At 37.7% G+C, this 24,988-nt stretch overlaps 1 protein-coding gene across 1 annotated transcript in view; it reads left to right on the plus strand.

Annotated features, from left to right (window-relative positions):
• The window catches only part of RABGAP1L (RAB GTPase activating protein 1 like), a 224,685-nt gene that overhangs the window by 14,500 nt on the left and 185,197 nt on the right, over nt 1-24,988 (plus strand). Inside the window, exons 9-12 of the mRNA XM_035898056.1 lie at nt 1-85; nt 1,638-1,804; nt 6,335-6,479; nt 22,223-22,316. Coding sequence (XP_035753949.1) covers nt 1-85; nt 1,638-1,804; nt 6,335-6,479; nt 22,223-22,316 — 491 coding nt within the window. The remainder of the gene's footprint in view (nt 86-1,637; nt 1,805-6,334; nt 6,480-22,222; nt 22,317-24,988) is intronic.

The following is a 24,988-nucleotide window of genomic DNA, read 5'->3' on the forward strand; positions in this document are numbered from 1 at the left end:
TCTGATGGGAAGGCTTATGTAATTACTGGAATGTGGAATCCTAATGCACCAATGTTTCTAGTACTTAATGAGGAAACTCCTAAAGGTAATTTAATCTAATTTGTAAATTTGTTTTACCCAACATGGGTTTGGTGTATGTGTTTTCGCCTGGGAATCATGGTGCATATGTCATTATGTACGTATGCCATTATGTTCCAAAAGTCTGTGGCTAGGAACTTTTTCTGTATAGACACATGCAACATAGAAATGTGAATAAGTGTTCAGAGAGCTGTGTGTTGCTATTTGGAGACATTAAATTAGTGTTGTTTGGGGCTTATGTGCCTGTTCCCTGGTTATCAGGACTTTTTGGTCCTAAGTATGCAGAAGTTGTTTTCCACCTTCTGTACTCAGCAAAGCAGTATAAATTGTAGGCATTGCTATTCTCTTTCTTTTAGTTTTGAGGTGATTTGATTACAAATAGCATTATATCCCCTTCATCTTGGAGCGGCTGGAAGTGATGCACTGAAGTGCTTGATTACATAGCACAGTTTCTTATCACTGGAATTGATGTTCTCTTATGTGATGTAAAAGGTTTGAATGCAAATCTGGAGTTTGTTTCCTATCCCACAGCAGAGCTCACATCAGTTGCTTAAAGGCATATCCAGGTACAGACAGCCAGTGTCACTGTTACTGCTGCTGGATTTTTCAAACCACAACATTTCTAGTAGCATATAGGCAAAGCTCTTCCTGCTTGACACAGTTTCCATTTTATGATATAACTTCGTGTGTGTGGTGTGGTTTGGTTTTGTGGTGGGTTTTTTTGGTGGTTTTTTTTTGTTTTTTTAAAGACAAGGGAACCTGTAAGGTCTGATTCTAAATATTTGTTTTAAAAATCTGTGCTGCCTGCAAGAAAGATACCTGTTGTGATACAATATGATGGTTACTACCTCTCTCTGTGATGAGTGTTTCCAGAAACAGCAAACCTGTTCTTGCATTGTAAACCAGCAAAAGACATGCTTGGACTATTTCAGTCTCATCCTCTGGTCGGTTAATCCTGCATTCTTGTGTACTTGAAGATGTTGGAGCTATGCTTCAGTATCGGGAAGATAAAGCTATTACAGATTAAGATTACTGATCCATGCTTTCCTATAAAAATATGCTTTGCTGCTCTGAGGACTGTCTGACCCAGAGTGGGACAGAGAAGGGTAAACATTTTGAGTCCCTGTAACTGACAGATTATGAGCATGGACATAGAAATTATCTGAAGTGTTTCTTAGTGTGATGAGAGGATTTGGGACAAACAATGCTGTAGGACACCCTTGACACTGACTTGCTACGCGTATATATATTGCCTCAACAGTAAGTTTCACTTTAAAATGTGATCTTATCCTGTGCATGTTCCTTTTGTCTGGTATCTTAATGCTGTTTTCCTTGTATGACATTTTGTATCTACAGTATGTCAGACAGTATGTTTAATGCATACTCTCATTCTATGCAGGAGGCATGGAGGGTGTAGAACTCAAATAAAATGGGTGCAGTAGAATCAATAATTATATAGAAAGGGTTTTCAGTTTGAAAAACAGTTTACTTCTGTCATTTATTGTTTTGAGAAATTTGAACTTTGATTTTTCCTTATGTGACTTATTTTTGTGTTTTAGATAAGCGTGTTTTCATGACTGTGGCAGTGGATATGGTTGTTACTGAAGTAGTAGAGCCAGTCCGGTTCTTGCTGGAGACTGTTGTGCGTGTGTATCCTGCCAATGAACGCTTCTGGTACTACAGCAGAAAAACCTTCACAGAAACTTTTTATATGAAGCTAAAACAGGTATTACTTCTTTTCTAAAGAAAAGTTGATGCTGGGAGCATTTGTTTTGTCTTTCTTACTTGGCCTTTATAAAAGTTAGCATGGCACCTGCACCTCGGTAGTTTGTTTCTTTTAACTAGTTACTGTTGAGATGCTTAAATGCATAATGGTTAAGTAGCATATATAAATGTTTAATACCTTTATAAACTGAATTATAATGAGTCATAAGTCATTGGCTTTGTGGGCTCAAACAATTTTGAACCTAACTGTTGAATTCTCTATCATTTCATATGATCAGACCTGTGTGCAAACATCTAAAGCAAGTCCATTTGACTGGTAAAACTGTGAAATGACTCTTTAATTGTTCATTGTAAAATCAACTAATATTTATCAAAGGGAAATCCTGGCTACTAAGGTTGAAAATGTGAAGGTAGGTGGCTGTAAGAATATAAGCAATTAAAGGCAAAGGAAACTAATGCAGCAGTTGAAAAGAGGCTATTGCTGTTGTTTTTTCAAAGCATCTGAGAAGGTAGATTTCTTCATGTTTTCAAAAAGAGAGAAGTTTGGAAGAAGATTATCTGGAAAAGTTCTGCTGCATGGAGAATTTGCCATGATTTCACCCTTGTGGTTGTTGATGAGGGTAAAAAATGAACTATGTTCTTGTCCTTCAACGCCCCAGGGCTTTTTGAAATGTGAGGCTAAGGGCGTTATTTTTGCAATGATTTATGAAATTAGCATTGTTCATGTGATTTCTTGCTGATGATTGTAACCTTGTGAAATGTTCAAACAGCAGTAAAGAAATCACCATTTTTAGCAAACTCTTCTCAGAAGTGTTTCAGTTTGTCAGTCCCTTGGAGTTTGGCTTTTAAGTCAAGTTGTACAAACGCTGCTGAATTCTACAGAAGGGAGGGGAGTGCTTAAGATGAAGCTTAATGCATAGTTGTGTATTCCTTCTATGTTAGCTTTTCCAGTCCTGTGCTTGTGTGATTAATGTGCATTTATTTCTTCCTCAACCACTGAGAGATGATCTATCCATCTCATCAGGTACTGTTTTTGAATAGTTACTATTGAGTAAAATGCTAAAGTCTCTTCCATTTTTGGCAGTGGGTGAGGTACATAAAGTTATGTATGTCTGCCTGTTGTCATGGTAGGATGATGCACAACTGCATCTTGCAGCAACTGTTGACCTGCTTTCTCTGAGAACTTACATTGTGGTATTGGTTCAAAAAGTGAGCAGCAGAGGGTAACTATCATTTGCATTGGAATAGTGCTCCACCATCTATGACTAATGAAACCAAAGTGCAGTGATTTAGTTTTATTGAGCCTAATGTGAATATTTGAGTTGTCATCTTCCTGAGGGGTACAGTAATAGGTCTGAAAAAACAAGCTATGTTGATATTACATGGCAAAAGTGCAGCTGTGTTTAACACTTGGTGAGTAAATAAATCTCATATAATGCTGTGTCTGTATTTCTTCTAGAGATTAGCATAGCAACTTAGAATTTAAGAAAATCTGAGAAAACCAACTGTTATATGCAAATGTTGAGAATGTCTTTAAATTTAAAATGTAGATAACATTCTCAGCTGTTTGCTTCTCTGTAATCAGTTAAGCTTTCCTTTTAAATCACTTACAACTGTACCGTTTTTAATTGAGTAGTATGGATGCTTGCTTTTTTTCTTTCTCACCCCTTATAATGTGAAAATATACATGTGCCTCCTCTCCCTGAAGAAACACATTGATTTCTTCCTGCTGTAAAATTCTGAGGAGCTGTTCTGCGGATTTTTGGCGAAGGAATGCTTTTAATTTTTATAATCTTTCTGCAAGATTAAGGCCTGATAATGGATGACCAGATCTCTCTGGTTGGCCTGTAGCAAGTCTTTATTTAGCCAATTATCAGATGGACAGTTCCTATTGCGATAGCTGTTCCTGCAGATACTGCACCTGCAGATGCTGCACCTCAGGGCACATTTACTACTGGAAAATAACTTTGCAGATGTCATTGGGATCTGCTGTTTGTGAACTTTTGGGGAAATCATTTAAGCAGATTCTAGGGAGCCTAACAGTGGATTAATATCAAAATCCTTACCTCCAAAGATAGATGGCTTCTCTGCAAGACCATGAATTGTGTGGTATAATTTCGTGCTGATGTAAAATCATGACAATAATGCTGTTGTTGTGCAAATGTAGCATGTTTGACTGTGGGTGAGAAATTCATGCATGCAGCCTGCCCAGTTCCAAGTTCTAGCATGCAGAGTCCTTGGCAAGAAACTTTAGATTTGGGCAGTCTCAGCAAGGTGCCCATTCTAGTAACGAAGCATCCATTACTAATGTTCCAAGAGGAAGAAGTAATGAAATGGCATTTTCCTGCAAGGAATAAGTGGGACCTGCCTGTACTGGCAGAATAAAATCAGAACTCTTCTGAGGAAGGATTCAGATGGGTTTAATAGTCTGAACCAAGATTGGTGAGGTGTGTAGTCAGATATGAGAAATTACATAAATGCATGTTGCTGAGTAATTTAGGATTGTTCTTTCTATCTGTCTGTGTTACTCATGCACCTTTACAAGGATCATGTTCTAATGATGGCAAGGTCGATTCCTGTAGAAAGCAAATTCATGCTTCAGAAAAAACAAATAGCCAAATTATTTGCATTTTACAGAGATGGGTCTTGCAGTTAACCAGAACATGTGCAAGGAGCTGAAGACTTGTAATTCTTGTAACATACCACAAAATCCATAGTGCCGCATGCCTTACTCCCTCAAAAATAAAATCTATAGATAGTGATGGTTAATAATATTAGTGACATCAATACTTGGTTGATTAAATCAAGTGCTTTCTAATTACTTGATAATGGTGTCCTGTGAGAATAAAGCAGGGATAATGGCTCTAATATCATCCTGCTAAATGTTACAAAATGCAGGTACTTATGCCTACACCCCAAATCTCATTAAGCTGACTTCATGAGAAGTTCAGTCAGCAAAACTGGCTGATAATTGGAGCCACTCCTTCCAGGGAGTATCAGCTTTAAAGGAAGCAGAGCTGATTGAGTAATCTAAAACAGAGTAGGAAAGTTTTCTCAGTATGAAATAATTTATATTGTATCAGTCCAAGCAGTCCCTATTTATCCATCTGCATAATTTCACTAGCTCGTTGAAATTGCAAGTCCTGGTCAGCAGTTCATGTGCATCTCCAGCGAAGGTGTAATGGGAGCTTTCCAACTTCATCATATTTCTGTTTTTTAAACAAATTTAATATTCTCTAACTGAAATCATGTTCTTTTTCATGGTTAATTTGATGTTTTAATATGTTCAAAAATTACCTTATTTTAACTGATTAGGCAAGATGCACAAAGAACAAAAAACTACATTTTGGGCTGCTTCATTTAATACAGTCATTAGTTTGCAGTTTTATACAATCCTCTACAAATATATTAATCACTGCATGTCACTGAATAATAATTGTGTTCAGAACTAACTCAGAGGAGAAATGACTACTCCTTTTATTTTAAAACTTGGAACCTTGTATCCAGTGCTTAAACTATAGGTAACTAACTTCTTTTTCATGTGAAAGTCTATTGAACATGAAAGACTTAAAATTAAACTCCAAACTTTTCCAGCTTGAAGTAAAAAGAAAACAAACAATTCCCCTTGCCAAACAAATTTTGAGGTAGTTTGCCTTGAAAGTTATCAAATTCCTAAAGAGACAAATTTGGAAGAAAAGCTGCTTTTGCAGAACAACATGCTTTCCACAGAAAACATTCTCAAATATTTATAGTTACAGATACCACACTCAAATTTCCAAGCTAATTTAACTGTTAGATTGATGGATATTCATGATTTATACACGTGCATGCACACAGACAGACAGATACACAGACATATATATATAAAAGTAGTAAATAAATAAAACTTAGGCTACAAACACAAAGTTTATATCAAGGCACAATACATTTCCCCATTTAAAGGAGTCTCAAATTATAGTCTCCGGAAGAAAGATTAATTTTTCTGGGTTTTTTTAATGAGTAAAACAATACAAGGAGCTTTTCACAATTTATGGCTTTAAAAAAGCATGAGGTTTTGTTTTTTCATTAGTCTTGTCTTTACCTCCTAAAAACTTTTACCATTTAATTTTTTCCTCCTAAGGCATTTGATTCCTGTTCCTGTGATTTCAATTACTCCAATATTTTTCCTGTTCTCTTCTCTTTTCTTTTGCTGTAGTTTCTCTTGGACCTCATCTCATTATAGCTATATTTAAATCAGAAAGGTTTTTTTAATCATCATTCTGAACAACACTTCAAATAGTTGTTCAGAGGCAGCTTTGGAAATAATGCAGTTTTATTTGTATTTTCTACCTATAAAAGTTAAGAGAAAGCTGTCAATTACTGCCAGTCTATGTATGCCATTGCAAAGAAATCTGAGGGAGTCTTGCTCAAACTATTGTTTAGCCTTGATTGATAAGAGATTTGTTTGTATGTGTTTGGGTTTGGCATGCATGCTGTTAGAACTGTGTATATCAACAGTGGGGACCTAATACATACACGTATTTTGTTTTAGTCTGAAGGAAAAAGCCACACAAGTGCTGGGGATGCGATTTATGAAGTTGTCAGTCTACAAAGAGAATCTGCAAGAGAGGAAGAATTGGTCAGCCCAACAAGTGGAGGAGGGCCTATGTCATCCCAGGAGGATGAGGCAGAAGAAGGTAAGAATAAATGAGCACTTATAGTTCCCATAAATAGTACTATTATATTTCTGCTGTTAATTTACTAATATAATTCTTCCTGTTTGTGTTTATTAGAAATACAACTGTTTTGGACAAAAAGATCACACATAATTTTCTACTAGCAGCAATTTTTTAGTAATGGCATTTTTACCAACCCATTATTCAGAGTTCTCTCAGTAGCAGTGGTAGACAATGCATGTCCATTTTTCTGTATGCTTCAAAATGTGTTACTGCTGCATTTGTGCTCTGCTAAAAAAGATAGAATACTTTTTCTAGAGGGATTTTCTTCTGATCAGAAGCCATTTGCCTTGAATATGCTGCTAAAGACAGCATTAGAATGGGCTTTGAAAAGGCGAACTTTAAATGCGTGTTTGTAAAGAAAAACAAAAAAAAATCCTAGACTGACTCAAACAGGGAATTCCCCCACCCCAAAATGGTCTGGTTAGCACGTGATTAGTTTTCCCTCATTTGATAAGGCTTAGTTGTAAAACATCTCCTGGTTCAGTTGGGGATCATGTTGGGGACTGCTGCTGTTCACGGACCCAGCATATTTGCCTGCACCTTCCAAAGCTAACAGCACCTCAATGTCTTTTCCCTTTTTTTTTTTTTTTTTTTTTTTTTTTTGAAGGCCCTTGGCCTACTGTCAGCCTTTTGTACTCTGAGGGTTAGCTCATAATATTCAGAATAAGCTTTCTACATGCCATTTTTGATCTAGATACCTGACCTACCAGAACTCATGGTAGTTCTACAATGTTATTCTTAAGATTTCTGGCACTGTTCTGTCAGTACTATAAAAAGTGTCCCTTATTACAGTGGAAAAATTCCTTCTTGATTCTTACTTATAGGTAAGTAGAAGTAGTTGGATGTTAGTTTACACAATAGGAATCAGATCCCTGTGATTAACACCATCAGGATCAGACAGGTATTGTTACATGATTACTCTGTTGCAGTTAAAACCAAAATATCCTGCATAGTCCAGGTGACACCACGCTTAGAAAACCCACAGCAGAATGGGCTTTCCTGGAGCACCTCTTCTATGAGGACAGGCTGAGAGAGTTGGGGATGTTCAGCCTGGAGAAGAGAAGGCTGCGGAGAGACCTGATTGTGGCCTTTCAGTACCTAAAGGGGGCCTATAGGAAAGATGAGGAAGATCTTTTTAGTAGGGCCAGCTGTGACAGGACAAGGGGTAATGGCTTTAAACTAAAACAGGGTAGGTTTAGACTGGATATAAGGAAGAAATTCTTTACAATGCGGGTGGTAAAACACTGGAATGGGTTGCCCAGAGAGGCAGTGGAGGCCCCATCCCTGGAAACATTCTCGGCCAGGGTGGATGGGGCTCTGAGCAGCCTGATCTAGTTAGCGATGTCCCTGCCCGCTGCAGGGGGGGTTGGACTAAATGACCTCTAGGGGTCCCTTCTAACCCAAAACATTCTATGATTCTATGAATTGAAAACCTTCTACTGATTCCTGGGAGGGAGCGGGATGGGCATTGACTATCACTGTTATTCCCTCCTTTATATCAAGTATCACTTTTGTATAGTAAAAATGCTATTTTCTCTAAAGGAGCTTTTATATTTATTGGTAATTGGGATTGCTTTACCATTAATAGTGAGAATAATTTCAGATTTGACCTTTGGTTCAGAGTTCAGCACCTGTGGGTGTTCTTTTCCTTGCTGGATGTTTGAGTTCTATAGTCAGAATGTCTTCTGGAGCTTGTTTGATAGGATAGGGTTTAAGAAATTGCTTGAATACTTTTTTTTAATATTGCTTCTTACTGGGAAGAGTAAAGCACTGTTCCAGAATTTGATGAATTTAGCACAATTAGTAGTAACGTGGATATTGTCCTCTTGGTATGATTATGGAATGGCTTTATTTTATTAAAGTATTCCACTGAGGTGTGAACCCAAGTTTAACTTTGGTTTAGTTTCCTAATGCTAGTTTCCATATTTTAAATGTAGATTACTTCCTAAGAGAAGACATTAAAAATATCTTGATGTGACTCTGTTCTCATGGAAACTGCATTTAGCGTTATCTGCCTAGAAGTTATCTATCCTAGTGGATATGCAGGTTAAATGAGTCATTTGCAGTTGTTCTAAATAAATCTCTTCATTCTTTTTCTTTCTTTTTCTTTTCAGGGTACTAATTATGATGATGGAAAAAAAAAAAAACCCTTGAGTTTACAATGTCTTGTCTTAGCCTTGGAAGAAGGCTTGTTCTTTTCTTTACACTTAAGAATGGTAGCTACCTGGCCACATAGGGTTTTTCTGCTTGCAACCTGACTAGGGCAGGTGCGCATTATAAGGACTTCACTATTTCATAGGCCAGAGGCTGCTGTTACCATTATAGATATGGAGGATTACTATCTGTTCTCTCTCTTTTTTTTTTTTTTTGCTATATTCATATATATATCCTACATGCCCACAGAATGTTACTTAATTTACTTCAGAAGCACTATACATTGCAGTTTCCTTTGTGTAATGCTGTAAGATTGCATGCTTCATTTGCACCTTACCTGATTTCTGTGTACTGTGTGTGTATACACACAGCTCAGTGGGATGTCTTATGTCACGAATATATGAATAAAGATGTTCATAAGAAAGAAGGCATTTTTTTCAATATGCTTGTTCTTTTTGTTTTAGTGAAAGGCCAAACATGAATCCCACCCCCCCCAATAATTATTTAAAATAATTATTATACTAGTTTTATGCGTAGTCCCTTTCAAATGTGCAGCAACTGCATATAGAAAATTGAGCTCATATATTCCCTAAATGGCATTCTTAGCTTTTAATATTCTTTTCTCACTCTAGCTTTATTTTTCATCTGAACAGCTATATAAAAAAAAATAAGATCTTTGCAAAGATTGTGCAATAGCTACTTAGAGATCTTTCAGATCAATCTCACATTAAAAAAAATTATTAATTTTGTAATACATATTTCTGGAAACCCAGTCATCTTAAGATTCCTTGCTTTGGAGATGGTAATTTTAAAAATGTAATTAATATTAATGATTTCTTGTCAAAACCTAGAATGTAAAGTACACTCCTTGATAAGAAGTTTTCTATTAAATTCAGAACATAATTTTAAAATATTAAAACATATAATGAGGAAATTCTTACACTTTCTGGAAAGGTTTAAAATGAAGTGGATTTAAGTATCAATTTTTATCAATAAGCAGAAAAGTTCACTTTTAATTTTGAGTAAAACCTTGCAACAAGGTGCAGAGCACAATTGGTTGAACTAATCTTTCTTCTTTTTGGAGCAGTAAGTAAGAACATGTACAGAAGTGATGGTTTATATATTGCATTATTCAAAAAAGACAAAGCTGCACAGAGCATTTTTATTGTAGTGTCATTCCATGGCAGCATGAAGTGGCTGGCTGCATGTGTGAGCCTAAGGACTGGAGAAAATTGCTTTCCAGCAGAAGTATTTGCAAGGAGAATGTAGTCCTGGAAACAAATAACAAAGGAGAAGGGGAAGAATAGTTTGGCTTCTTTTAGCAGCAGCACTTACTTAGACTGTACATGAAATTATGACCTTCCTTTGGCTCTAATATTTTAAATTTTTTTAAAGTATAATATAACATTAAGGAGAATACTAGATAACTCCATTTGAGTTTCTTCTTGAATCAGAATAATGTTAGGAGGTTAAGGAGAAATTCTGTTTAAAAACAGAAAATAGTCTTTAAACTGATTGTAATGGAGTTGAATTTTTTTTTTGCTGAAGCTTTATGTGGTCCCAAGTGTTTGGTTACTAGCTCTTGTTCCAATCCATAAATTGTGTGCAGAGTAAACACAGGGTGTTTAGCAGACATCCTGAAACAATTCATGATAGGTGAGAGAGAACATGCCTACTGAGTTTCCCAAAAGAAGTTTGAGCATGAGTTGTGGAATTTCGCTAGAATGCTGTCAAATGACTTCCAGGCATGCAGCACTGTTTGGGTTTGTGTTTACTGCAACAATAAATTTCTTGATGGTTTATATACTATTTTTCTGACAGCTGAGAACTGAGCAGCGATGCAGTTGGCAGCACAGTGGATACTGATCTGTAAATGGAGGCCTTAAACCAAAAAGAATCCTACTGAAATGTGTTCGGCGTTTAGTTATTGGTCTTTAATAAGAAGAAATTTATATGTAATACGAAGCTGTAGAAGTAAGAAAGAGCAGCAAAAAAGAAGAAATAATAAACTTAAGAGGGTGAAACTATCTCTGTGTTCTCTCTAGCTGTCTTAGCTCTAAGAAAGAAAGAGGTATTATACAATAGAAAAATTAATGTAAGTGGTATGGAAATTCAGTGTGGAGATGGTGAACTCTGACAATGAAAACAGAAATAAAAGGATAGAGGACCCTGAAAGCTTGAAAGAAATATTGAGTGTGATGTATTGGACAGCACAAAAGGATGGTGCATACAGTAGATAGGGAGTGGGCAATACTAAATGATCAGAGATGATCAGCCAGACTAAATTAAGATACAGTGTCAAATGTTGTGGGTGGGTAGATGCTGTTTTCAAGATCCAAAAAAGCAAAGGAGTAGAGGAGGTGGTGTTTTAGGAGTCAATAGAGCTATTGAGAGTATTTTGTGATGAAATACGGGTTTATGATGAAGGATAGTGTGAACAAATGAGGATGACTGAGTGAGAAGAATGACATTAGTAATGTGGAAATAGTCAACTCTGCATTTTTATCCAAATTAAAAATAGCTTTACATAATTCATAGGAACTGTTTATTATACTAATCTAACACAGGGTAATGTTGGTGGGTCCCTGATACAATCAGTTAAGTCTGTATTGGAGTCTTTTTGCTATCTCCAAGCTCTTCTGAAGAGTGCAGATCTGTAGCTTCCAAATGAAAGGAAAATGTTCTTTATGAGCGTGATGTCATTTTATGGACTGTACAACTTATGTTATTAAATCATAGAATAAATGCACTCCATTGACTTCTGCAGCTATTATTGCGCTGTCAGAAAGAATACAATCCTTTCCATAGTGTATAAAAAAAAAAAAACAACAAAACCTGAGTGCAGAAGACTGTATTTTTTTAATATGCCCTGAATGGTGTCAGTTCTTGTCGATAGTTACAGTTGTATTTAAATTTATTTGTGCAAGTATGACCTTTCTGTTAAAAGGCAAGTATTTAAAATGTTTTGAATTTGAAGCACTTCTGTGGGTTACAAAAGTATTTATTTAAATTGCAGGGTTGTAAATGAAATGGAAAATTGGGGAATTCTGAGGTTGTTTCTGTTCCAGGTTCATATGGAGATGGAAGTACAGGGAAGGTCACCTGTCTGGGGCTCAGGTTCTTTCCTGTCCTGTAACCCAGATTGCTGTTGGAGTTCACTTGTAAGCTAGATTTGCAAGCTAGCCCCTCAGGAAATGAGTGTGACTTACTCTGAGCTGTTATATTCCCCTCTTCCTCTCCAGTGTCCACAAGACACCCCTGCAAAGTGCATCTGGGAACACATTGTAGATAGGGATTCTTTCTTTGATAAAATCTGTTACTCACGCTGACTTTGTGAAGTTAAATGCAAAATATAATTCCATAAGTCTGGCTTGCAGTTCGTGAATACTCCAGGGAAATCTGTCAGCGACTTTGGTTTATTCCTGCAGAATGATGGTAAAAATTACTTTCAAATTAAGGGAGTTTTCACTTCCTTGGGTACTTAGGTGAAATCTCTTTCTTTGATTTCAATTTTTTTTTTTTTTTAATAGCTTACATAAAATCACTTCAGATTGTGGTACAAAATAGACATTTTTCAGTAATACATGAGCATAAATTGGTGTTTGCATCTTGTCTGGAAACAATTGCAGATTATTTGAATGCTTTGGATGCTTTATTTCAGTAGTGTTTGTCTTTTCCTTGTCTGCCTATACACAGTATGGTTGTTAGAAAGTAATTTAAAAAAGGATTTGCAATCCTGTTGGCTTATTAGGAATTATAACTTCCTATTACTAGAGGATCTTCTCAGGTGTCAGTCATGAGTGCTATGGTTTTGTGTGGCCTCAAGCTGCCACTACTATGGTCATGTAATTTCACATTTCATATGATTAAAAAAATTATCTTATTTAACCAACTTTATATAAAGGTGATAAAAATGGTGTTCTCAACAAATAGTTCCCCTGACTTTTTTGTAATAATTGTTAACCTCAAAGTGAGATTCTTGTCTTTAGTTTTCATAGAATCATAGAATGTTTTGGGTTGGAAGGGACCCCTAGAGGTCATCTAGTCCAACCCCCCTGCAGTGAGCAGGGATACTGCTAACTAGATCAGGTTGCTCAGGGCCCCGTCCAGCCTGGCCTTGAATGCTTCCAGGGATGGGGCCTCCACTACCTCTCTGGGCAACCTGTTCCAGCGTTTCACCACCCTCATTGTAAAGAATTTCTTCCTTATATCTAGTCTAAACCTACCCTGGTTTAGTTTGAAACCATTGCCCCTTGTCTTGTCACAGCTGGCCCTACTAAAAAGATCTTCCTCATCTTTCCTATAGGCCCCCTTTAGGTACTGAAAGGCCACAATCAGGTCTCTCCACAGCCTTCTCTTCTCCAGGCTGAACAAGCTCAACTCCCTCAGCCTGTCCTCATAGGAGAGGTGCTCCAGCCCTCGGATCATTTTTGTGGGCCTCCTCTGGGCCCGCTCCAACACTTCCATGTCCTTCTTGTGTTGAGGGCTCCAGAGCTGGACGCAGTACTCCAGGTGAGGCCTCATCCTTTCTTCCCCCAGCCTGTACTGATACTTGGGGTTACCCTGACCCAGGTGCAGGACCTTGCACTTGGCCTTGTTGAACCTCATGAGGTTCACACAGGCCCACCTCTCCAGCCTGTCCAGGTCTCTCTGGATGACATCCCGTCCTTCTGGTGTGTCAACCGCACCACTCAGCTTGGTGTCATCTGCAAACTTGCTGAGGGTGCACTCGATCTCGCTGTCTAAGTCATTGATGAAAACATTAAACAGCACCGGTCCCAGTACGGACCCCTGAGGGACACCACTCGTCACCGGTCTCCATCCAGACATCGAGCCATTGACCACTACCCTCTGGACGCGACCATCCAGCCAGTTCCTTATCCACCGAACAGTCCATCCATCAAATCCATAGCTCTCCAATTTAGAGAGAGTTTCGGTCATTAGCTTTCTATTTATTTTTTTTTTTAAGTCTAAGGACTTTATAATCAAAGTGCCTTGAACACTGCCTTAGCAATATATAATTTTAATGTGTTTATAATGTTGATTTTTTTTTTCCATTTGGTTATATCAAATATGGAAATAGCTACTAATCTACAAATTTGTAAATTACTAATATGGAGTAAAGAATTGCATTGCCTTAGAATTGTGACAACATCTCAAATTTGATTTTCTTGCTTGTTCTTGAAGATGTCAGTTTTCAGACAGCACAGTACATGTGGAAGATGTTTGTATTTACAAGAATACCTCCACTGTGCAGCATTTAGTTGGCTTTGTCATCTGTGTGGGAGAAAAACTACTGAAATGAAGTGATAATTTTTCTCCATCTTTTATTTAGCTTTAAGCATTAATACATCAAATTCAGATATGTCATGGTGGCCCACTTGTATGTTCACTACAGAAGGGTAGAATCATCTCTTTGTGCATGTTTCTACACTCAGATTTGGATGCACAGTTAAGGCTTATTTTTGTGATTTATCTTTTTTGTTAATGATTTTTGTTTAATATGACAGTATGCAGAGCCTAAGATACGTTTTTAAATGCAGAAACTTTTGTTTTATAATAAAAAGCAAAAGATGGTTTGGCTAGCCATTTCACACAACCAGCAGAATTGTTTCCAAGTAGAAGTGTGGGTCCTTTGAGAGATTTTGCACAGACTTCTTTATAACGTGTGTGAAAACCATTATCATACGCAGTGTGTGGAAGACTGACATCATCTAATCCATGTTGTTCCACCCTCTTTCAGTGTTTATGAAATGTAGGTTTTTTGAGGATCCAGATCTTTGGTTACATGCAGAAGCAATTAAATTTGCAAACTGTTTGCAAGGCAGTCAAAACTTTGAGATTTGTCAGCATTAGCTTTTGCTTCAGGTATCTTTTTTGTTTTTACTCTCTTTATATATACTTCAGTAGCTGCCAGGTTATTTTTTCTTCAAGTTAATTATGTAACTTCCACAGAAACAGAAGGTTCTTATGAGCAGAATTCACTGCAAGTAATTTTTGTTCATATTAATTAATTAATCCATTTTTTCTGCTCCTGATTATTGTTCTTCCTTCTAAATTATAAAATATACTGAGGATTGTAATTCCATAAATATATCATTCGGAAGGCATTTTGGAATCTTCTTGACTTCATCAGAGTATTTTATAGTGCACTGAAAAGGTGGATCTTTCTGAAAATCTACCTTATTTAATACTGGAATGAATTTCATGACTTAAACTTTGTTTCACTCCTGCCTTTCCTGGCAAAACTATAGTTCATGCTCTGTAATTTCCTGTTACCTTATAAATGGAAACTTGTTTTTTTTTGTGGCCTTTCTCACGATCCTCTTTTTTTCTAGTATGTATGGAATGATTCCATGTCAGTAACATCTATATCTTGTTGCCCTGATAATATGCTGCCAACTTCAGCTCCCCTTCATTTTTGTTCTTCTCCTACGTAAAAATCAAACTTCTCATTTTTGAAGTATTCCAATTTTATTCCCACCTATCTTTATGACCTAATTTCCCTCTCCTTCAGGCTGCTCCAGCTATATTATTTTTCAGTTCCACCTACTCTTACTTCACTTGTAACAGCTTCTCAATTAAAACTCATTAAAAATCCTTTTTTCTTCTTCACATCACTGCTCAGATCACACCTGTTCACTTTTATCTGCTATATTCATGCATTTCTACTCATTTTAGGATGTACTTCACTTATTTATTTTATGCTTGCGCTCTCTGAAATAACAGTAAAGTTTTCCACCTTGTTTGCCTTTTTTGTTAACTGACATGTGAGTTTGTCTTCTAAGGTATTGTCATATTTCAGGTGATGTAGTAGATTTCTTTAAGGAGAACTGAATCTATTGGAAAAGTAGCTCTGTAGCTATATAATTGGTGTTAAATGTGGGTGAGAGGAGTATTGTTTACAGGTATTTTTTTAAAGATGATGCAAAAGCAGCCCCATTCAAAAAAAACCCCAAACCAAAAAAACCCTCTTTCACTGTAAAACCAGGAAGATTAAAAATATTCAAGCATATTTAGTACCTCAGTTTTTGTTGACATGAGTAAGAGTTCTTAACTGCCATCTATTTCCTCAAGCCAAAAATGGAAAATACCAATAAATATAGTTGATAACAGACTCTTCTTAACAAAAGTAAAGTACTTGATCAGAGAGAGGAACATCTGTGCTATTTGACTTTTTTCTGTGGTTTTACAGTGCTCCAAATGTGTACAGCCATTTTACTGCACAGGGTGGTCTTCTGTGGCACTTAATCAGTTACAAATACTTTATTATAAAAAACAAACAAACAAATCAACCCAAATGTGTGCCCCTTCCCCCCAACCCAAGCCAATTACCTTATTGCCATTTTGTATCAAAGGTAATTGTTGTAATTCTGAAAGTTTTACTTGTTTTCCACTGAAACCAGCCTTTCAGGCTATTCTGGATCAGACTAAATCCAAAGAGGAGCCTCAGCTTATATGGAAGATGGGCCACTTCAGGAGGCATTTTCCAAATTATTGGTTACCGAGAATAATGAGCCATAGTTTATTTTGCTAAAGGTGCTGCTAAAGCGCTGAGAGCTCTTTCATACCAACAGTCATGCTGCTGCAAGTTGTAGCCTGTTTTTTAAAGGGGGGGGGGGAAATTATAATTGAGCCTAGTCAATAGAGTATTGTTACATAATAAAAGGTAGTGCTGGGCCACTTAAAATACAACTTTTTGTGCCCTATTCTGAAGAGTCTGCTCATATAATGAATAGTTGATGTAATGAGTTTTTTCTAAATGGAGTAGGCACAAAATTGTAAATATCCAATACCCTGTCACCTTCAGTTAGATTTAGTTTGTTCTTGAATATCCCTACAGATTTTTGAAAGAGACCATTTTTTACATATGTTTGTTTGTCTATAGATACACTAACAAAAAACTATATGCTAAATCTATCATTGAGAGATCATCCCCCAACCTGACTGGTAGCTGTACAGGCTTCCATATTTACCTAATGCAAATGGAAAATGGAAAAGAAGAAAAGCAAACATCATTGGGCCAGAAGGAAGATCCAGGGCAGTCTAACCTCAGTCCATGGGACCGGTTATGGAGCAAATACTCCAGAAAGTAGTTTCTAAACATGTGAAGGACAAACAAGGTCATTGGGAACAGCCAGCATAAATTTATGAAAGGCAAATCATTGTGACCAACTTCATTGCTTTCTGTGACAAGGTGACCAGTGCTGTGGACAAGGGACAGGCAATGGATGCTGCATACCTTGATTCTATCAGGGACTCCAATGCTGTGTCCAACAGTGTCCTTATCATTAAATGAATGAGATAGGGACTGGATAAGTGAAAAATAATGTGGTTGGAAGGTTGGCTGGACTGCTGGGATGAAAGAATCAATCAATGGTGCAAAGTCCTGCTGGCAGCCAGTAAGCAGTGGTATCTTTCAAGGATCAGTATTGGGATCAGTGCTGTTAAATGTCTTTATTAATCAGCTGCATGACGGAAGAGAGTGCACCCTCAGCAGGTTTGTGGACAACAGCAAATTGGGGGGAGTGATTGATAATGCTGGAGGGCTGGGCTCCTACTCAGAGGGACCTGGACAGGCTGGAGAAATGCACTGTGCAGTAAAATGGCTGTACACATTTGGAGCACTGTAAAACCACAAGAGGCTTTGACTATCTCCCAAGGTAGCAACAGAGTGCTTAAGACAAGCCTTATGAGACAGCTCCACTAGGTTATGCAAGTTCTTACTTACAGTAACCCTGTGTGACAAGACAGGCTGTACACTCATCAGATACAGGACAGCTTCTACAGAAAAGTACCTGGAGATCCCAGCAGGCAAAAAGTTGAAAACGAGTCAGCAGTGTACTGTTGCAGGAAAGAAAGCCAAGCATACCCAGGGCTGTGTTAGCAGGAGCCTAGCCAGCAGGTCCAGGGAAGTGATCCATCCCCTCTATTCAGCACCTGTGAGACTGCGTTTTGGAGTACTGGGTGCAGTTTTGGGCTCCCCAGTAGAAGACAGACGTTGACACACTGGAGCAAGATCAGTGGAAGCCACCAAGCTGGTCAGATGTTGGGAGCACATGACGTACAATGAGAGGTTAAGGGAACTGGGTTTGGTTCAGGCTGGAGAAGAAAATGTGCAGAGGAGAATCTTACTGCTGTCTACAACTGCATCAGAGGGCTTGGAGAAGATGGAGGCAGGCTTTTGTCAGAGATGCACAATAACAGGCTGAGAGGCAACAGGCACCAGACACAAGTTGGAACCTGGGAAATGCTTGTTGGATAAAAGGATGGTTTTGGTGAATTGGTTGGTTGGTTGGTTTGTTTTTAAACCATGAGCATGGTCAAGTAGTGGAACATGTTGTTCAGAGAGATTGTACAGTCTCCTTTCTTAAAGGTGTTCAAGATTACCCTGCCACTCAGGTCCCTGAGTGATCTGATCTAACTAGGGCTGCTTGGAGTACGAGGTCGGACTAGATGATCTCCAGAGGTCTCTTCCAGCCCAAGGTATTTTATGATTCTGTGCTGATGCCATGCAGAGTGATGCTTGCTGTGGAAGTGCAATCCTTCAAGCTTGCTTTAAACGGAGGCTCTGGATTCAGGGAATTTATTAATGAGGCATCCACAAAGTGAGTTTTTTGTGAATCATATTGCAATTCAAAACAAACAAATAAAAACCTGAGAGGCTTACCATTATCTGTAAGTATTCTTAAAGGCTGTTAGTGTGTATGCACATCTACAACCTGGCCCCTCTGATTTGCTCCCTTGAGATGTCTCCGATCCTCCTCCTGTTCTGATGAGGTTTATTGTCCAGTTGAGAGGCTGTGAGAGGTTAGGGCAAATAAAGGAGGAAGGGAGAAATACATGATACGTTTAGAGGAAGGGATCTGTGGCTTTGGCTGCAGAATCAGGCTGGATAAAATCATGCTCTGGTGGCTTACAGATGCTATAGAATGTGGAGGAAAAAAAGAAGTCTAAAAGTACACCTCAGAGAAAAACATTTACAGTTACAAATATCCCTCCAAAGACCTCTTTTATTTTTTTTTTCCTTTTAAATTTATACCTAAGTGCTTACACAGGTTGGAATATGTAAATAGTCTTTAGAGTAGAAACAAAGTAGAGATTTTTAAAGCTGTTTATTCTCTCTCCTTTGCCCTGTTCTATTTTGAAGTTTGACGTTAGCGTCTTTTGAAAGAGAGCATATGGCACTTCTAATTAAGGCCTGTGATTTTCTGACATATAACTGAATAATACATTCCAAATACTGTTAAGCCTTCCAGATGAAAGAATTTTCAGAACTGAAGCACTGTAGCTTTGTGATATATCTTGCTGGAATACATACGCTATGTAACACTGATCTCCTTAAGAACTTTGAAGAATTTTGCATAGAATACCAGCATAGTGAGAAAAGAAAGGGTTTGTTTCTATTTTGTCTGATGTGTTCCTTGGCAACCTCAGGTTTGGATCAGATAACAACTAGTGTGCTTTGTTCCTGAAAGTATTCAGTGTAGCTTCATTTTTAAATGTTTTGGTCTGGTTGAGGATTTGTTTTATTCATCTTTTTCAGATTGTGTTTCAGACTGCAAGATTTGTTTGTGTATATTTTCACCAGTAGCTCTTGTAGAGATGCACTGTAGCTCTTCAGTCTCTCCAAAGTAATTCAAATATCTCCTTTCAGAATTTTGTGCCAAATTGTCTTCCTTTACCTTGAATGTGTGATACCTTTCTGAAATTGTGGTTTATCATAATTTTTTGTTGTGAGGCAGGTTTCTTGAGATTCTTAATATGTATCAGTACCATTAATATGTAACTTGCATCTCTGAATGGCCAATATACTCAAAATTTTTTTTCCTTGTTTCCATGGGAAGTAGAAGGGCTGCATTTATAATTGATGTCTTTGATCTGGTTAGGCAAATCAGGAGAGAAAAGAATTTTAGAAATGTAATGCACTTAATTGCTTTAACTTCTTTTAGTTTTTACCAGGCCTTGGTGGTAAGTGAAGAGATTTGCCTTTACAACTTTTTTGGTAATTTTAAAATGAAAGAAAAGTTGAGTCTTCAAATACGTTTCTTCCACTGGAACTTGATGGGTTCCTTTGGTTACTGGGAATCCTTTTATAGTGATATCAAATTTCGTTAAAATGATAAATGTGGGGTTTTTAGAACTCCATATTTCCTATAGATCTAGTGAATGTGTGCAAAACATTGGGAAACCTTAAATCAAATTTCTGGTAGGTTTATGATGAGTGTGGGTGGGTTTGTTTTGTTTTGGGTTTGGGTTTGGTGGTGGTTGTGGTTTTTTTTTGGTTTGGTGGGTTTTTTTTGTTGGGTTTTTTTTTGTTTGTTTGGGTTTTTTTACATTCTAAGTGGAAGTATTTAAATGCAGGTTGATCTTGTATTTTGGAGCCTGTAAAGCTGTACAAACATGTTGCAAGCCAAAGGATTTCACTAGTTTAATGTTAAATATGAGATACAAAGAGATTTCTGATATCCATCTCTTCTCTCAGGGCAGCATTTTTGCTGTTAATTGTCTTTGATATACAATATATGCTATCTTTGTCCTCACAGTTTGTTGTCAAATTCAAGCATTGATGGTATTTTTGTTAATGAATTGTATTTGACAATTGCTGAGACTAAATGAGAAACGTGTAATTGAAGTGAGACTGACAAGGATGAAGACTTACGAGGATAATTGTACAAGTACTGAAGATCCTTCTCTACCTGAACTACTACTGTTGTCTACATAAAGTTGGACATAAAGTGTTTAACCTACCTGAGGAATTAAAGATATTAGGTCAGCAACCAGATGTGACTGAGCTGTGTTGAAGAGAGTATCTAAGGGATTTGGGGAGCAGATGTAGCTTTGGTCCTCCTTTTTTGTTTTATTTTAGCTTCTTGAGACAGTTCAGTTCATAGGAAAGAGCAACCTTGGAGGCTGTCTAACATCTAAACTGTCTTGTCTATAGCTTCAGAGGCCTCTGAGGATTATGGGGCTGTTGCAGTGCCTCTTCTTAGGTTGTGTTTCATAGTAATGGTGCTGAGAATTGGAGCCCTGTCAATGTTTGGTGGTGCTGAAATTGTACTGTTTAATTTTCAGCAGTATATTATTCAGATAAAACTGGAAAAAGTCCAAATAGAATCATAGAATTTTTTGGGTTGCAAAAGACCTTTAAAATCATTAAGTCCAACTGTTAACCTAACCCTGCCATCCCACCACTAAACCATGTCCCTAAGCACCTCATCTACCCCTCTCTTAAATACCTCCAGGTATGGGGACTTGACCATCTCCCTGGGCAGCCCATGCCAGTGCCTGACAGCCCTTTCTGTGAAGAAATTTTTCCTAATGTCCAACCTAAACCTCCCCTGGTGCAACTTGAGGCCATTTCCTCTTGCCCTATCGCCCATTACCTGGGAGAAGAGGCTGGCCCCCACCTTGCTACAGCCTCCTTTCAGGTAGTTGTAGAGGGCGATAGGAGGCCCCGCAGCCTCCTCTTCTCCAGACTAAACAACCCCAGTTCCCTCAGCTGCTCCTCATCAGACTTGTGCTCCAGACCCCTCACCAGCTTTGTTGCTTTCCTCTGGACATGTTCCAGCATTGCAATATCTTTCTTGTAGTGAGGGGCCCAAAACTTGACACAGTATTCGAGGTGCAGCTTCACCAGTGCCAAGTACAGGGGCACGATCACTTCCCTACTCCTGCTGGCCACATTACTCCTGATACAAGCCAGGATGCTTTACATAACTTTACATGAGGAGCTGCTCTAAAGACTTAGACTGTTCAACTTACTGTGGACAGCTGCATGGACCCATAAGACACTTGGAAATTGGATTGTTACTTGAATTGGATGGTTATTTGAGCACACTATCCTGGGCTCACATTATCCCTTCTAGTTTTGTCTATTAGTCATATAAAGACATATATCCCTCCATAAGAGTTTTATTCTTAATACTTATGAGGTTTCTTTTCCATTTGAAGCATTCTTTTCTGTTCCATGCAATATGACCTTTAATGTCACAATGTTGTTTTTGCTGCTTCTCCATGAACTTGTTTCAGTAAAAAAAAAATTATTTTCTGGTTCTGAGTAGGCTTCTTGAGATCAGAGTACCATATGAGAAGAATGGCGCAGAAAGGATGCAGTGTAATGAAGTAGTGTTATCTACTATTCTTTAAAAGAGAGTTCTCTTTATGTGAAGTCTGGAGTGGATGTGGCTTTTAGATAATACTGCATTGTGAAATTTCATTAAATGGATAGCTGACAGCCTTGAATCTTCTCTCACATAATGCTTTTCTAGATCCAGCCCTTTTTCCTGTAACAGCGCTGTGAATTATTCCTTAGTCTTGTTCTCTTAAACTTTATGGTAACTTTATTAATACACTTGTTTTATCAAGTCTGCTAAACATTCTTTATGGTTCCACTAATATTTTCTATGTCTTTTTGTGGTTTTAAAACTGATAGGTGAGAAGAATTTGTCTGAGACCTAAATGTATGCATTTTTAATGTCCATTCTCTTTGATAAATCTGTGCATGCTTTTGGTTTTGTCTTGTTTGTTTTTTTTGTTTTTTCCAGAGAGCGATAATGAACTCTCCAGTGGCACTGGTGACGTGTCAAAGGATTGTCCTGAGAAGATTTTGTATTCCTGGGGAGAATTACTGGGGAGATGGTAATCCTTAATTTCTTAAATTTAGATTTTAAATACTAACCTTTAATTTGTTTTCTGAGACTGTGTGCTCTTGAGCAGGAGGTTTGAAATTCTTCGGCTTACATAGTTTAAAAACTAAAATGCAAAACATATTAAAGTTTGTTTTTTAAACCTAGTTTAAAAGGGACTGGTAAATCCTTTTATTTTACCTTGCAGTTATTTGATAAATCTCTCAAGTCTTGTTTCATTCAGTGTTTGAGAATATGTTCATGTATGTTCACGCTGCAGCTGTGAGTCTTCAAATGCAGAACTTTCTGGCCACCTATATTCCTTGGGGCTGGACGTTAAGCTCTTATTGTCATGGTTTAACCCCGGCTGGCAACTAAGCACCACACAGCTGCTCGCTCACTCCCCCCACAATGGGACAGGGAGAGAATCAGAAGAGTAAAAGTGAGAAAACTCATGGGTTGAGGCAAAGACAGTTTAATAGGGAAAGCAAAAGCCGCACACACAAGCAAAGCAAAGGAAGGAATTCAATGACCACTTCCCATGGGCAGTCAGGTGTTCAGCCATTGCCAGGAAAGCAGGGCTCCATCACGCGGAACGGTTACTGGGGAAGACAGACACCATCACTCTGAATGTCCTCCCCTTCCTTCTTCTTCCCCCAGCTTATATAATGAGCATGGTGTCATATGGTATGGAATAGCCCTTTGGTCAGTTTGGTTCAGCTGTCCTGGCCGTGTCCCCTCCCAGCTTCTCATGCACCTGGCAGAGCTGAGAGCTGAGAAGTCCTTGGCCAGTCTAAGCACTACCCAGCAACAACCAAAACATCAGTGAGTTATCAACATTCTTCTAGTACTAAATCCAAAATACAGCACAATACCAGCTACTAGGAAGAAAATTAACTCTGTCCCAGCTGAAACCGGGAGACTTATGAAACTCAGTGCCTCTCTGTGCTAGGATAGAGAAGACAGAGTGACTCCAGTCTGTCCTGTCTTAAGTCATTTGTGCTAGCTGATGTACATTTAATTGATTGATTTGTTTAGAGGCACCTTTTTTTTGTGCTACATGTATGTACTTGAAAAGGAATTCTAGAAAGACTCTGATCCTGACTGTAACTGTCTGTTTGAGTAAGATGAATATTTGTAAGCCTAGAGTATGTTCTTAACAGTGTTATTTCTGTGGTTTAATTAAGTGCTTCAGTAGCAGTGTATACTTTGCCAAGAGAGGAAAATGTCTATGTATTTGCTACCTCCGAAAGACCTCAGTAGTATTAGCAAATGCCAGAACCACTTACTTGGTTTTCCCTTTGTATGTAGTAGCTCCTGCTGTGTAAGGCAAAAATAACCAGAGGCCCTTAATCTGGAATTGGCAAAGTTTTGTTTTCCTAACTCCAAAAAGAGAGCTGAAAAACATTTTGACGATTTATCTGGGCAATTCCCCCCTTGGCCACTTTGTAGCTTTGGAGCTACACAGCTTCTTGCTGCTGACCTCATCTTTAATGGGTATTTCATGCAAAGGTTACTAAATGAGACATCACAAGAAGTTACTGAGCTTAATGGAACCCTTTGCTTTGGAACCCTTCCCTCCTGCTTGTTTTGTGGTGCTTTGTCATCCAAGTTTCTGGCTTTAGGGAAAGATCTTTTTGGGGAAGCATGAATATTTAATGGAATGATTGTACAAATATTCTGGCTATGGATCCTCTGAGTGATTAAGAAAATATTGAGGAAAACTGTGGAAGTCAGTTGATCTCTATAGACAAGTGTGTTTTCCTCACCTGAAAAGGCTGTAAACAGATCCACTCTGGGGCTGTTTAGAACTTTCAAAAGTCTGTTCTAAAGGACTTACCAAGAGAGAATTCATAAGTTGTCTGTAATTTTATATCTGCACCCCAAGGGCAATGAAGAAAGCCATCCTGAGTCCATAAAGAACTGTGTGGCAGGTTTGTTTCAATCTGCATCTCATTGCATTGGAAGATGTTACTTTTAATTTTTTTTTTTTTATTGTTGTTTAATTCATCTGTCAGTTGACTCTTTTAGTTTTAACTTTTGCCCTTTACAAGTATCTGGACTCCTGTAGATAAGCCTGCTGAAGTGAAGAAACGCCCACAGCTCATTTGCTTGAGTTTTGCATAACCAAATGTTTCTTCAGGTTACTCAAGTATGCTATTCAATGAGACATGTCACTTAAGACTTTTGGAGTAAACCGTTTTGAAGTTCTAACGTAAATTTATACACTTAACTCAGAGAAACATTTAGTAGTTAAAACACTTTAGTTAAAATGAGTTAAAAATGGAATAAGAAATGGGAGATCGCAGCCAGCTTGAAGACTAGCAGTACCAAACATTTTCTTTAGGAGTGTCTCAAGCAGTATTACCTTTTGAGGTAAATTGAAGTGTATAAGATACTTGAATTCTTGAATAGTGTTATGTTGCATTTGAAGAACAAAACTTGGAAAGAGTAACAGATGAAAAAAATTAACAATTTGAAAACTAAAAATAGATTGAAATATAATCTTCTAGTGTGTTGAAAACTGCAGCATATGCTAGTGGAATATCTGTGCACTTGTAAAAAAAGTAAATAAATAAAAATTAACATTTCCACTTGAAGAATTGGTGTGCTGATTTGTCTCAGATGAAAAATATCTTACATTTTAATTGTTTCTTTTAATTTCATTAAAATGTCACTGTAAGC

Source organism: Egretta garzetta, unplaced genomic scaffold (assembly GCF_000687185.1).
Source record: "Egretta garzetta isolate BGI_Z169 unplaced genomic scaffold, ASM68718v1 scaffold187, whole genome shotgun sequence".
NCBI classification, from domain to species: Eukaryota; Metazoa; Chordata; class Aves; order Pelecaniformes; family Ardeidae; genus Egretta; species Egretta garzetta.